A 15,136-nucleotide genomic window follows, 5' to 3' on the forward strand; every position below is an offset into this window, starting at 1 on the left:
GGTTACAGATAAAAAATAAGAATTATAATAATAAAAAATAAGAAGAATAAATAATAAGAAAGGCAATAACCATTCGGAAGTTCCAAAACTGCAGTGTCGCTTGTTGTCAATTGCCGACGGCCTAACTTTTCAAACCTTATAACATGCTATAATCACTGAGTCGCATTGTTCTGCACCTCAGCAGTGAGCTGTGTGCAATATTATCAGTACGCCTGCTGAATTTCTTGTTTAAGCGCACGAACCGCACATACATTTTATATGCGCATACTGCAATAATCACCGTGTGCGTTTAAAGATTGAATGGTTGATTTTCCTTTTTTGTTGCAGCTATTATTACAAAGTGGAAATGAACCTCACAGATGGACAAGGAAGGGACCAAGCACCCATAATGATGGCGAAGCCAGAAGTAGATTTGAAAAATTCACTGACATTACGCAATGCTCAAGTGGACGGTACAGTTCAACGTAAGTCGGAAAAGCACTTTGCACTGATTTAACGAATGAAATTTTATGCTCATCATTGTGCTAGTCATCAATTCAATTGCGCGGCATTCTTTATGAGAGCCTGTGGTCATGGACTAACCAATAGTTAGCTTAACGAAGTAGTTTCCAAATGCATGATTCGAGTACTTCACACTGCGCTGGACAGGCCGCGTTCAGCTTCTTGTCCAGCTAACCTTACTTGTAATTTAAAATTGCCCCATATGGTCACTTTATCAGCGCAGAGGCAAAAAGAATAATAATTGGGTGGCGAGATCAAGCAATCTTATCGGAAGGCAACAGGGCGCTACAATGCCTTTCGTAAGTTACGGAATGGAACAATAGAGCAAAGAACGCAGAGTAACCTGATTGGAGCGAAGTTGCTACACGCTAAAACCATTTAGACCACTTGGGGCGTATCTTCGAGGCCTGCAGAATTAAACAAAGGAAAGGCACACAAAGCATGACGATTACTGCTGTTGGACAGAGACGCGCCGCGAGGGATGTAAACAGTTGGGAGAGTGCAATGCACCTGCACAATCGTGTCTGTTAGTGTGAGCCATAATTCACTAAAGATGCTGTAACGCTGTTTTGTCGTATGGTAAATGATATATGATTGGAAACCACGTTTAGCTTACGCACGGGCGAGATTCGGGAAGTAATGCTTTTATGTAAACTGAGGGGAAATATCGGCGACTAAAATAAAATCTGGGCATTCCCGTGGCAAAACAATGAACTCACTATGAGGCACACCGAAGTGTGGGACTGCTGAATAATTTTGACCACACTGAGTTCGTTATTGTGCACCGAATTCTGCAACACTCGTGCCTAAGAGAAAAAGACAGGGCCGGTTATTCAACTGACGCACGAAGTACTATACGTCGTACATAAAGAAAAGTAAGAAATGCTCGCAAATATGACACTTAACACCACACTCACACTGCACCTACGTATTGTAACATTCTTGAGCGTGTTCCTCCCAACGCATATTTTATTACTATGGAAGTTTCATCCAGACCCTACGTCTACGACTAAATGGCCCCTGAACCACTCTTTATGGAAGTCGAGAAATACATTAGAAGTTAAATAAGGCTATTTCAGAAATATTTTGACGCAAAAGGTTCTTCAATGTAATGGCAGAGCAGAGATTGGCAATAAACATACCGTTCAAGATGCTTCCACTCTTTCTTCAATGGTGGGTGTACTGCGAAAGCTACGGCTGAGAGGGCTTTGCCCGCGACCCTCCGCTTACAGAACGTGACCGTGGTGTGCAGTTCAAGTTTGATTTTGGATGTTTACGTTGGCGCCGCTAATTCCGATGTTGGGGCCTACGACGGGCCAAACGTGGCGAGACGCGCTTGTTTTGAACAAGCCGCAGTGTGCTCAGCCAGTGGACTCGTCGCGGCACTGCGTGGCGACCGCGGTATCTATACTGCAAACACAGCTGACCATAGCTACATAGAACTGTAGCGTTTGCTTTGTGCCCGTCAGGGCTAGAGTGTTCGGCCGCGGTCGTTTGGCTGTGCTACATGTTGCGAACAGGCTTTGTCCTGCACCAATTGGACCGACGGAGAGTATCCACAAACAGCTTGCGCATTTTGAAGCGCTATCAATATCTCATTACGAAGCCAAGACTGCCAAGTCTGCCAAGTCGTCTAACCAAGAGCGACCAGGAGTGCTATCACGCTCGCAAGCGTGCGTGTAGTCTGACCTGAAGTTTCGCCCGTTTTGAGGCTAGTTGCGTCTTCAAATCTAGTTGAAATTAGTCTGACACGATGGGGGGGGGGGGGGGGGGGCTACGACACCGTTAAGCAGAGTGGCTAAAATTTCTGCGCTGGCGGCCGGAATTCGAGTGTGAGCAGACGATAGGCGGCTTATTCCGGAACTACGTAATTATTATCGGAATTGTTATCATTGAGCAGCAGTCGCAACAACGAGAACGAACACTAATTCCTGCTACTTCTACTGACTGCAGATTCTTCTAAGCCGCTGCCTCGTGTCTACTTGGTTCCTGCCATCTGCGCCCTGCGCAGTTCATTCATCATCGAGTCATCTGTACAAACATCTGGCACGTGCTTCACCTCGCTGGACCACGCTGCGCTTGCGCTACCTTGGCACGGAGAGGACATAAACGGATCCGCTGCCGCTCCAGCTTCATTGAGCAGCAGTCGCAACAACGAGAACGAACACTAATTCCTGCTACTTCTACTGACTGCAGATTCTTCTAAGCCGCTGCCTCGTGTCTACTTGGTTCCTGCCACCTGCGCCCTGCGCAGTTCATTCATCATCGAGTCATCTGTACAAACATCTGGCACGTGCTTCACCTCCCTGGACCACGCTGCGCTTGCGCTACCTTGGCACGGAGAGGACATAAACGGATCCGCTGCCGCTCCAGCTTCATTGAGCAGCAGTCGCAACAACGAGAACGAACACTAATTCCTGCTACTTCTACTGACTGCAGGTTGGTTTTCATTTTTTGCTGGAAATTTTCTTACGTCACGGTTCTTTTTGCGACTGCTGCTCACTGGTTTTTGGTTTTTGGCTGTGTCTACTTCTTCGGTTGTGAGATGCCTACTAATGCTGAGCTATGCAAAAAGATTGAGCGGCTCGAATCCTTGCTTGAGGGCAAACTGGATTCTGTTGTTGAAGAGATTGCTGCAAGGATTGTACAAAAACTTGAAGAGCAGGGCCCTGGCAATATTTCTGAACTTGCTGATAGTGTACGCTTTATCAGTCAGCAGTATGAAGACATGAGAACTACGTTTGATGGACTGTCCGCTACAAACAAGGCTTTGACAGCACAAAATGAATCCCTGACAAAAAGAATTGCATCAATGGAACAGTACAGCAGGCTGAACAATATTGAAATTAAAGGTATCCCGTCAACGCAAGGAGAGGATTGCTCTGCCATTTTGAGCACTGTCGCTGAGTCAATTGACTGTCCAATTGATGTGGCGGACATCGACACAGTTCATCGGGTCGCTAGCAAATCACCCCATAAAAATTTAATCGTTCGATTTTGCTCCCGTGTCAAGAAGAATGACTTCCTTCGTAAGGCTCGTAAGGCGCGCCTGAGAACCTCCATGATTGGGCTCTCTGGTAATAATGATAGCCCTATATATGTCAATGAGCACCTCACATTTGAGAACAAACGTTTGTTCAGCCGAGCTCTTGCTCTAAAGAAGCAGCATAAGTGGCAGTTCCTTTGGACAGACAACTGTCAGATTAAAGCACGCAAGACTGAAAATAGCAAAGTGTTCTTCATAAGCTCTGAGTCTGACCTCAGCGTCATCACTTAACGTGATTTGCGATTAGTCTGTGTGTTAGGCATCCAATCATTCCCTCAAACATGTCTTTGTTTTCACCTTCTGAAGCTACGTCACTGCTTAAATCTGTTGGTTGTTCATTGCTTCACTTCAATGCACGAAGTTTGCGTAAGAATCATGATAACATATCTTCATTCATTGACTCTCTTTCCCACACTTTTTCATTCATCTGCATAACTGAGACATGGCTCGGCCCGGCTGATAGCAATTTATACGGGTTCCGTGCCTATCAGGCTGAGTATTGTAACCGTGTTGCATATCAACATGGTGGTAGCGCGATTTTCGTCGCACCCCACATTAAATATAAACGTAGACTGGACCTTTCCATAGATCTATTTCACTGCGAAACTGTTTGGATTGAAACCGATGACTTGTCTTTTCCAAATTATTGTGGTGGGATTATTATTGGCTGTATTTACCGTTCTCCATCTTCTTCCATACCTGATTTCCTTCGTCATCTCAGCTTAGTTCTTCAAACAATTACTAGTGAAAACAAGCCTGTCCTAATTGTAGGTGATATAAATATTAACTTGCTCGATGTCGACAATAGTACTGTATACGCTTATTCGGACTGTTTTTCTGGCTTTGGGCTTGAGCAATTAATAACTTCGGCCACCAGGATTTCCACTCAAGGAAGCAGCTCCCTCTTAGACCATGCCCTCACTAATATTTCGCCTTCACCAGAGTCTGGTGTAATTGACATAGACATATCAGATCATTACCCTATATTCGTCACATTCAAATCTAACCCTCCTAGGTCAGATCCCTGTTATCTTACGTCTCGTCTTGATATCATAAATTTTGTTGATGCAATTGACAAAATTGACTGGACAGTTATAGCTACCAAACTAAATCCAGAAGAAGCGCTTCAGTTATTTTCCTCTTTACTTTTAAAAGCGGTTCATGCTAACACTGTCACTGTTAAGTGCAAAAAGAAATTTAAATTTCCGCATAATCCATGGATCACTAATGGGCTACTTGTGAGCATGAGGAAAAAAGAAAACATGTATAGGAAGACTAAAAAACAGCCTTTCAATGTGAATTTAGCATTACGCTATAAGAAATATTGCAACATGTTGAGCAATTTATTGAAGAAATCTAAAAGACAATATTACGAAAATGAATTCATGAAAAATAAGTTTCATCCAAAAAAACAATGGCAACTCATCAACGAGTTTCTGAATGTACCACGTTCTGGCAGTTTCATTGAAAAAGTAATCTACAATAATATGACTATCACTGACCCGCCTAGCATTGCTCGTGCGTTCAGTAATCACTTTTATGAAATTTATAATACTACCCACGTTCCTTCTGTTTATCATACGAGACGATGCGATAAATCTTTCTTTTTGTTTCCTGTAACATATGAAGAAGTCCTTACTGAGATTTTTAACTTAAAGGACACAAGTCCTGGTTTTGATGGGATTTCCGCATTTCATTTAAAGCTTGTTGCTCCGACTATTTCAGATGCTCTCAGTAACTTAATTAACCTTATGTTCAAGACCGGTATATTCCCTAGAAGTCTAAAAAAAGCTAAAGTCATTCCTGTTCATAAAAAGGGTGACAAAGCTCAAGTCGCGAACTATCGTCCCATATGTATTTTACCTTCAATTAGTAAAGTTGTAGAAAAATTAATACATCGTCGTATTAACATTTACCTTAACAAATTTAGCTTGCTGAAACCCTGTCAGTTCGGTTTTCGTTCAGGAGGTTCGACTAACTTGGCCTTGCTAGCATTAACTGATTATATTCGACATTCACTTGATCTCGGATACTTTGTTGGCTCGGCCTTTTTAGACTTTACTAAAGCCTTTGATACAATAAACCACAAAGTTTTATTTACTAAACTGGAGTCTGTTGGCATTTCTGGTCCAGCTCTTAATTTATTAAAAAGTTATCTGTTTAATCGGGAATTAACAGTGTACGCAGGCGGGGCTTTCGCTGAAATCAAAATTATTAACCAAGGAGTGCCTCAGGGCTCGATTTTAGGTCCACTATTATTTACCATTTATATAAATGATTTACCTGACTGCCTTAATTACACCCTACCTATATTATACGCCGACGATACGACTGTTGCCCTCTCGGATAAATCATTACTTTCGCTAACATTGAAACTAAACAGTGATCTGTCAAAAATTACTGAATGGTGTAACGCCAATTTTCTAGTTATAAACCCTACGAAAACGCAATTCATGGTATTTAAGTCATCACAGAAACATTTACCTTGCTCTCCTGCCATAACTCTGAATGGGCATGACATTCCTGCCTCCACTTGTGTTTCTTTCCTCGGCATCAAATTAGATCCCCACCTTAAGTTTACTAACCACATTGCACACATCAAACAAAAAACAGCATTTGGCATTAGAGCACTACTCAAATCACGTGCATTTTTTTCCAAAGAAGCATTATTATCGTTATACTTCGCTTTCATTCATAGCCATATCATTTATGGTATCGCTTCTTGGGGTAATACTTATCATTGTCATCTTTCCTCTATTCAGCACATTCAAAATCAGGCCATCCGCATTATAACGCGAAGCCATTTTTTCTCTAACGCCTCTTCACAACTGCGTACAAACCGCATTCTTCAAGTTACTGATTTGTTTAACTATCATTTAGCGATATTATTTTTCAAATTACTAAATCAACAAGTTTCTTACAACTTTGTTAGTTCTGATCTCCTTTTTAATCCCAATAACACAAGGTTTGCAGCACAAGGAAATTTCTTGTTGCCTTTATGTCATACTAATTACGGAAAGATGGCTTCCTCTTTTTGCGCGCTTAAACTTTGGAACAGTCTTCCATATTCCATTAAGTTGTCAACTACCTTGTACTCTTTCAAATATGAGCTCAAGAATTATTTGCTGTCTGATTAATTTCCTACAATGTTATTTTGCTAATTAGAAGCTGTGGAATTACCATTGATTGTGCATTTTTCCTTTTGTTTTTTATGTGTGTCGTCACTGAGTTTCTTGGTTATATTTTGCTTATTTCATGATTTGTTTCCCTGCTCTGTATTACGCTTTATTCTTTTTGTATAACTTCTAAACCAAGGGTCCCGGTGCAGTCTCTGACTTTGGGACCCTTGTCTGTATACCATATTTTGTAACAAATTATTATGAACGAATAATAAACTGAAACTGAAACTGAATTGGAAAGCTGGCTTTCACTTACGTCAGCCTGCCCATTAAACTGCCCCAATAAGTACACACTAACATTAGCAACAAGCGCACAGATCGAAAGACCCTTCTTGACTGATGTCCGCTATTGGGGCAATAGTAGTGCCTTTAAGTATTGTCCAAATAAGCAGAACTTCAATAGTGCTCTAAGGCACGCTCCAATCGCCTCTTACTAAACTCGGTCGCGGACATCATTACTTTCCCCCTGCTATACCTGAACCCAAGGGCTTCAAGGCGACCCGCGGAATTTAAACTGACAGCTTAGTACATATCTACATATTCTAATAAAACATGTTCCATCGATTCTCTGGTTTCTCCGCAGCAAGCCTGTGGTTCTTCCTTGGCGTATATCGCTTCACAACTGCGCCTTTTAATGCCACCATATCTCACTTGGAAAGTGAGAATGGGCGCTATAACGCAAAGCTATTCCAAATTTTTCTATTCCAGTTCTGCAATCAGCCCACCGCGATTGGTCAAAAACGTTTTTGAACCAACCCCACTTCACCTGTCTGTCACGCGGCGTCACGAAAACCGCAATAGCTCCCCATTTGATATGACGTGTACGCACTGAATATGCATAATCTCACCGAACAAAACAAAAATAGTTATGTCTGATTCGACGCCGTTTTGCCACTAGCCCTCGGCTATTGGTCAATAGTTTTCGGGCTGCACCCACTTCATCTGCCTCTCACTCGCCGTCACAAAACCGCAAAAACTTATTGCGTCAAAGTGACGCGTACGCGTTAAAGATGCATTTATATGCCCAACAAAACTGAATTTTCTTCTGAATAGCCGCAAGCTGCCCGTTCCGAAAGAAATAAAAGATGGCTGCCGTCGATCGCTCCGGCACTGGCTACTCGCGCCTGCCGCGTGCACGGGTTTATTTGCGTATAATCAAACTTTTTACGTGGCCGTGTAACGTTTTCGAGCACTTTCGGCTCGTTAACGACCCCTTTCTGCCAACTCCTCTTCGCTGAGGATCCGTTTTAGTGCCATTCTTAATCTTCTCTTGCAAGTCGCCGCGATTTTCGACCAGCCGCCACAAGCTAAGTAAGAGAAAGAGGACGAATCGCAGATGTCGGCACCACCCTCTTCATGCGGTTATCAATATTCAGTGCAGTGGCTCGGCCTGACCAAATCCCCTCTCCACTTAAGCATGCTCCTCGCCTCGTGTGAGCCAATTAGATAAGACAAACCTCTCAGTCCAGGCACTGTTATTCGTTTTTCAAGTAAACAAAATTGACCTCCTATGAACGAGGGGAGCATTTGATTGGTTTGTTCAGACAACCCTGTGGGTGATCCCCCGATGCTTGCGTCGGCGGTTACGCAAATTTGACGTCAGGAGATTGGAATAAAAACATATTGGAATAGTTTTACCTTATACGGCCCTTGCTTTACGTGCTTTTCTGACCATGAAAAAATTCTGCAGGCGTCACGTATCCAGCTTTTCTGGACACGAGGATTTACTTCGCGTGAGTGCTACCACGTGGCGTACTGACTTAAACTTTTAAACTTTCCGCGGTGACGCGGTGATGACGTGAAGAGAGCAAAAATAAAATAAATTACCGATCCCTGTATATTGAACTTCGCCACATTGCTTGACGCGCCGGCGTTATCAGTGTTCTTGATCAAGCCTAGCCGCTCGTCGCCTTGAAGTGATTTATCATCCTAAGAGCGTTTAGTCGCGATGAGCGATCGTTGATTCTGGGCTTCTGATACGGTTTTTTCTCATTTTTTTCTCTTTCTCAGTTCCTGGCGTCGTCCCTAAATCCCGCTATATCTACCGCATATTTCCTGACTTTAGCCGTGCTTATACGCTAATATTTTTTTTATTTGAATATACTGCAGGCCCTTCACGGCCCGTGCAGGAGCGGTACATAGATGCAATAAAATAATAACAATTACAAGTCAATACACTGAATGCACTTAATAAAAGAGTCGATGTTATTGCAACACACAATATCGTTAGTTAACTTGTTCCACTGGGAAATGCCCGACGGAAAAAGGGAATGCTTGTGAAAATTAACACGACTTGGGGGAAGATAGATTGTTTTGGAGTGATTAAGTCTGGTTGAACGTTTTGGAGGATCTTGCAGGTAATGAGAACGTGCAATTTGGAAATTACCATGGTATAATTGATAGATGAATTTTAGTCGCGAAATTGCTCTTCTCTGCGAGAGGGGTTTTAGGTTAGCCCTTGCTAGCAGACCCGAGACACTGGACTGCCTTTTGTAGTCCGAATATACAAACCTAATTGCTAACTTTTGTATGCGTTCTATTTTATTTATAAGGCATTTTTGATGAGGGCTCCAGATTAGATCAGCGTATTCTAGGCATGGTCTTATTAGTGTTTTGTACGCATTTAGTTTGAGGTGTGGTGGTGCAGCGCGCAGTCTCCTTTTTAAAAAGGACAGTTTGCCTATGGCTTTTTGACACATGGTCGAAATATGAGGCTCCCAATTAAGGTTAGGCGTGAGTTTAATGCCTAGGTATTTTACCTGGTTGCTTTTGTTGATTGTTGACCTTCAGATCGAATATGAAAAGTTAAGCGGGAGTTTCTTATTTGTGAAAGACATGTAATGTGTTTTTGATGTGTTCAGTTTCATGCCCCAAGTGTTGCACCAAGAGTGAATTGTTTGAAGTGAATTATGAAGTTCTATCTGGTCTTCTTGGTTGTGTACGACTGTGTACACGACACAGTCATCAGCAAACAGGCGCATCTGAATTGAGTTTTTAACGCAAAACTAATAATAGACGCCGTATGCAAATTTTTCACGAGTTTGAACTAATAAGTACCACTAGTGCTACTAAAATCTTCACAAGATCCTTCGAAAATTTTGTCAGTAACTCTATCAACGTTTTTATTCCTTTGAAAACAAGGAAAACGAACACTGAAATTCCTTGGATGACTAGGGACCTCTTGCACATATCACGTCGTGTGGCCAGATTACGTCGATCTAAACGCTCTAGTGACTCAACAAAACTCATGCAATTCCATAGTGCAATAAAGGAACTCTGTTCTAAAATGGTTGCTGCAAAAGAATTTTATTACAACGTCGCCATGCCGAAATTAATGCTGGCTAATTCCCAAAAATTTTCGAAAGATATCCTACCACCTGGGTCATCATCGGACACGTTATTAATCAACAATGTTGCAGTTTCAGATTCGCAGATAATAGCTTCTTTTAACACGTACTTCCACTCTGTCTTCACGACCGATATCTCTGTAACCCCTGTTTCTTTCCGAACCATACCCTGCAATCGACGATACATCACTGTCTACTCAGGGTGTACTTAATCCTAAACTTAGACGCCAAGAAGTCGTGTGGTCCCGAGGGTTTCCCGACTGTGTTTCTTGTTCGATACTCTTTTTGGTGCAGCAGATATCTTTAGAAAATATCAGTCAACCGCCACCTTTCCTCCCTCGTGGAAACTTGCTTCTATTTTGCCCTTATTTACGTCGGGTAGCGTTCAACTGTTATCTAACTATAGGACAATTTCCTTAATATTGCACTCATGTAAATTACTCGAACACATTTTTTTAAACATATTATGGTATCTCTTGAAACTAACAAAATTTTTATGCTCTTTCAAGCGTGGTTTTAGCTGTGGCCTTAGCACTATAACACAACTGACAGAATTCGTTCCTGACATCAGCAGCTCTTTAGACATAGGGGAGCAGATTGGTGCTGTTTTTTAGACTTTGCTAAGGCTTCTCGCACCCTAAACTTTTGTTGGCTGGATATCGCACTTTCTTTCCCAGGGTTCGCAATATGTATGTTTCAAATCTACTAACTTACCGTTGAGGCCTGTTTCATCACGGGTTCCCCAAGGCTCAGTACTGGGTCCTGTTTTATTCCTGCTTTATAATAATAATCTCCCCCTATCCACCTCAGTTCAAATACGCCTTTTTGCAGATGATTGCGTTTTATATTATAAAATTAAATATTTTACTGATCATGTTGTTCTTAAGAGTTATTTTGATGACTTCTGTAACTAGTACAAAGCATGGCAAATGAATATCAACTTTTGCAAAACACTCTCCATGTCTTTACACGACGCTCATCCCCTTACTTCTTTCTCTATACCTTTACCAATATCAGTTTAAATAGTGCCTTCGAATTCAAATATTTAGGTGTCCTACTAACACGCGATTTGTCATGGTTGAAACACATTGATGTCATTTGGGGTGCGATCGGAGATGGTTGTTCGGCGCGTTCGTTCGGTTACCGGCTTGCGCGATTGGCCTACTCAGCGCCGACATCGCCAGCCGCGGGGCGCGGCCACGTTTCTGGTGACGTCAAAATGACGACACGCTTCGGTCAATCATCCTCCCACCGAGCATTTCGTCTGCTAGGCGCCGAACCCGACGGTAGCTGGAAAGTTTGGAGCGATCATACGGCTTCGCATGGCGCGTCTGGTGGATTGGATCCAACCGGCGGCTGCGGCATGGCACGTTTGGATCCAATCCATAGTTTAATTCAAGAAAATGGCGCTTCCATTGGGAACTTAGGTTGTTGCGCTGGCGTTTCTAGAGGAAGGAGGAGAACGGGTGGCGGTGCGAAACGCGTTTCAAGAAGTGGCAGAAAGTGAATTCTGGCGTCGTGTTTGTTTCTCCAAACAAATAATTGGTTGGTTGTACAGCGAAATCTACCCCATCATCGGTGCCAGCGAGCCACTGGAATGTTGTCACTGCTTTTTGAAAAGTGCGCCACTCTTCCCGTCGTTTCTTTTTCTTCTCGCTGTGCGCGACACCACCTAGGGACGACGCAAAGAAACTAATAGTTATAAATTGCAGTAGTCACACGTACTACTATTTGAAAACGTGTTTGGGCTTGAGAAGAAAAAGAATGCATTTTTTTAGATAAAGATTTCATTCATTTGGAAGACGAGAAACATTTCGTTTTGTATTATACTGTCTGCAAGCAGACCACAAACGACGGAAGTAAACTTCCAGGGAGGTCACCGCTTTCTGATTGGCTGCTCTCTTCGCCCCGTTGTCACAAATTTTGCATACTGCCACTAAGTGATGTTGCAGCAACCGAACAGAACGCGCATCGAAGAAAATATCTCCGATCACGCCCCTGTAACAATGCCCTTAAAAGACTAGGTTACTTACATTGTGCGCTGCGTCTCGCCCCTTCAGAAATTAAACTTCTTACATATAAAACCGTCATTCGCCCCGTCCACGGATATGGCTGGGTTGTATGAAACCCACTCAAACACTGTGACGTCAAAAAACTAGAATCAGTACAAGGAAAGGCAGTGCGTTCTATTTATAGAAGATATGACAAGGAATTTTTGCCATCTCTCTTCCCTTACTTGGTCTCAGTGCTCTTGCAGAGCGTCGCGAACTTGAATGCCTAAGATTCCTTCACACGTTAATCAATTCTCCTCGCCTCTCCTCTCTAGATAACTACTTGACTGTTTCCAAACTCTCATGTACGAGGAGTCACCATGCTCTAAATATCTCAACTTTTTTCGCCCGCACTGATTCCTTTAAGCACAGTTTTTTTTCCATCAACAATTGCACTCTACAATTCATTACAGGGCAACATCCGTTCACTACCACTTAAACAATTCACCCAAGCTTGTTTATAAATGCTGTATGTTTGTTATTCATCCCACTCCTGCCTTAGCCTCTTTGAGGTGGCAGTATGTTTAAATAAATAAATAATTAAATAAATAGGTTGCTGATGATGATGGTTCGTAAGTCCTACGTCCAAAACTGCTGCGGCTGTGGTTGCCTGCTGGGCTCAGTACACAATTTATAACTGTAGGATTGGCCGAGAACTCGCACAGACTACGTGAGATGTACTGAACTGCTAAATCAAACGAAATAATGTCACCAAAATCATCCCCATCCTATGCCCATGTTGGATATCTGTTAAAAACGAAGCTTCTGTGTAGAATTTGTTTAAATGCTATACAACTAACGGCGATGCGTACAAATGTGTTTAATTTCATGGTAGGCAACGCTGCATGCCTTGCCATATTAATGTTTATCCACAAAAAAGATCGCATCTGCAGTTTCTATGCTTATGTGATGGACCGCACACAATGTATGCGGCAAAGAAAATACTAAACAGATATCCGCAAATATATCCGTCGAGATAACGACCAACCCAGCAGCCGCCAAGCCAAACTTAGGAACCTAGACAAAGAGAGCGGCGGTTTAACAACCGCCGATTTCCACTGAGCCGAGTCCGCATTTAATAAACCAAACAGCGCACACAAACCTACAAGTAGTTCATCTTTGTATAAACACACGCAAACACACACACACACACACACACACATTCTACGATGAGTTGGTGACCGGAGATCAATATGCCATAAATTCAGACGACAAAACTCAATGTAATAAATCCTGTCGATCATTTAGTGATAAGCGCCCTGACGCACGCAGAACAAATGGAGCAAATTTTTCACACTACAAACATTTCACACATTCAATAATGTTTGCACCACGTAAGGACCCCCACTGCACCGAATTGGGTGCGCAATTGTTGAAACAGCCTGAATGGCTGGATTGCTTCCCGGTCCCGTCTTTATCGTACATGCGTGTTCATGTACATGATCGTGCAGATAAAGGCGTACCTGTCCTACATTGCTGTGGCCTTGGGACAGCGAGTTGCAGTAAACAACCCTTAGCATGCAGCCAAAGAAGAGCTAGACCGTGCGTTTTTCTGGTTAGCGTACTGCTTAACGTTCTGATCTTGTGAAGCGCGAAAAACGAATTGCCTAACCCCGTTTTGCCATCGGTTCTGATGTACGTCGCTATAAAAACGCGCGAGATAGTGTCGAGCAGCCTATATTGGCTTTTGTGTGTGTATATATATATATCAATTCTAAATATTGTAAGGCAGTTTGTCGTGTGCGTATCATGGACACGCATGCTTATATCGCCTTCCGTTTCCCTACCACGGTTGCGCTTTAAAACCAACAGCGCGCGCATGCGATTCCATAGATGAGATGAATACATATATATAGAAAAGTATCAGTCATAGCTCTCGTAGTATAGCCTTCTGAGCCGTTTCCCTTTTCTTTTTCTTCTCTTTTTTTTCTTTGAAAGAAGTCCTATTAGGGTTATTATAATTACACGAAGGTATTTCGCCCTCGCCTGGGTGCGGGGGCGGCACGCTATGCGTGCCGCCCCCGCACCTGTTTAAGCTCTTTCCTAGACGCTAGAGCTATACAATGTCCGCGCAACCTTGAGCGATCGGAAAGCGCGTTTTCCACCCTGGGCCGGCGGAGAGGGGAGACTTTTTTCCGGCCGCGAAGCTCTCTACATCTCAGTAAGATGCCTGGCGGTGGTCTCGTGCTGACGATGCCCTCTCGGTGAGCGCATATTTCCCCCCCTCATCTTTTAAGAGATTCAATACATACAAGCATTTGTCTCGCAAACCAGATTTATTTCAAGGGAATTTTCCACGTCTCAATAATTTCTCTCGTCGTATACGAGTGCTGATTGCCGTGTTATAGTTTGTTAACGAAGCTTCCCCTCAAGTCTAAATATTTTAAGGCAGTTTTCCTAGTCTATAAAGCCGCTCGAGTTCACGCTGCTCCTCTGGCGGCCATTTTTCCAAGAAATTATGCCTTCCAACCACTCAGAATGCCGGTGACAACTTCACGTTTGATCAATTCTGGATATTGTAAATAGTAAACAGCTACTTTTGCTTACATGATCGGCCATGACATTGAAATTGCTGATACAACGGAAAGCATTGCACCGGATGCACGTATATAGAGCTGTGTATGTTGAGTGAGATAAGAGCTGCACTATAGGCATCGCAGGCAGTTTTAATTGGAGGCAAATTTGGCAAGTGCGCCTCGAATGATAAATTGTTTTGGCTAAACCGAAACAGCGCGAATTGGCAGGCTGCATGAAAGAGAGACATTCTTATTGAATGACAGGAAGTTATTCGGCATATATCTGGCGATCACTCAGGAAATGGTTGTTGTGGAACGACGAGTCGGTTCTGATGTACGTCGCTATAAAAACGCGCGAGATAGTGTCGAGCAGCCTATATTGGCTTTTGTGTGTGTATATATATATCAATTCTAAATATTGTAAGGCAGTTTGTCGTGTGCGTATCATGGACACGCATGCTTATATCGCCTTCCGTTTCCCTACCACGGTTGCGCT

The 15,136-nt window shown here is 42.9% G+C and overlaps 1 protein-coding gene across 1 annotated transcript in view; it reads left to right on the forward strand.

Annotated features, from left to right (window-relative positions):
- LOC142570568 (uncharacterized) overlaps nucleotides 1–15,136 on the forward strand; it is a 60,033-nt gene that overhangs the window by 27,233 nt on the left and 17,664 nt on the right. Inside the window, exon 2 of the mRNA XM_075678940.1 lies at nucleotides 328–464. Coding sequence (XP_075535055.1) covers nucleotides 347–464 — 118 coding nt within the window. The 5' untranslated portion in view covers nucleotides 328–346. The remainder of the gene's footprint in view (nucleotides 1–327; nucleotides 465–15,136) is intronic.

This window comes from Dermacentor variabilis, chromosome 2 (assembly GCF_050947875.1).
Source record: "Dermacentor variabilis isolate Ectoservices chromosome 2, ASM5094787v1, whole genome shotgun sequence".
NCBI classification, from domain to species: Eukaryota; Metazoa; Arthropoda; class Arachnida; order Ixodida; family Ixodidae; genus Dermacentor; species Dermacentor variabilis.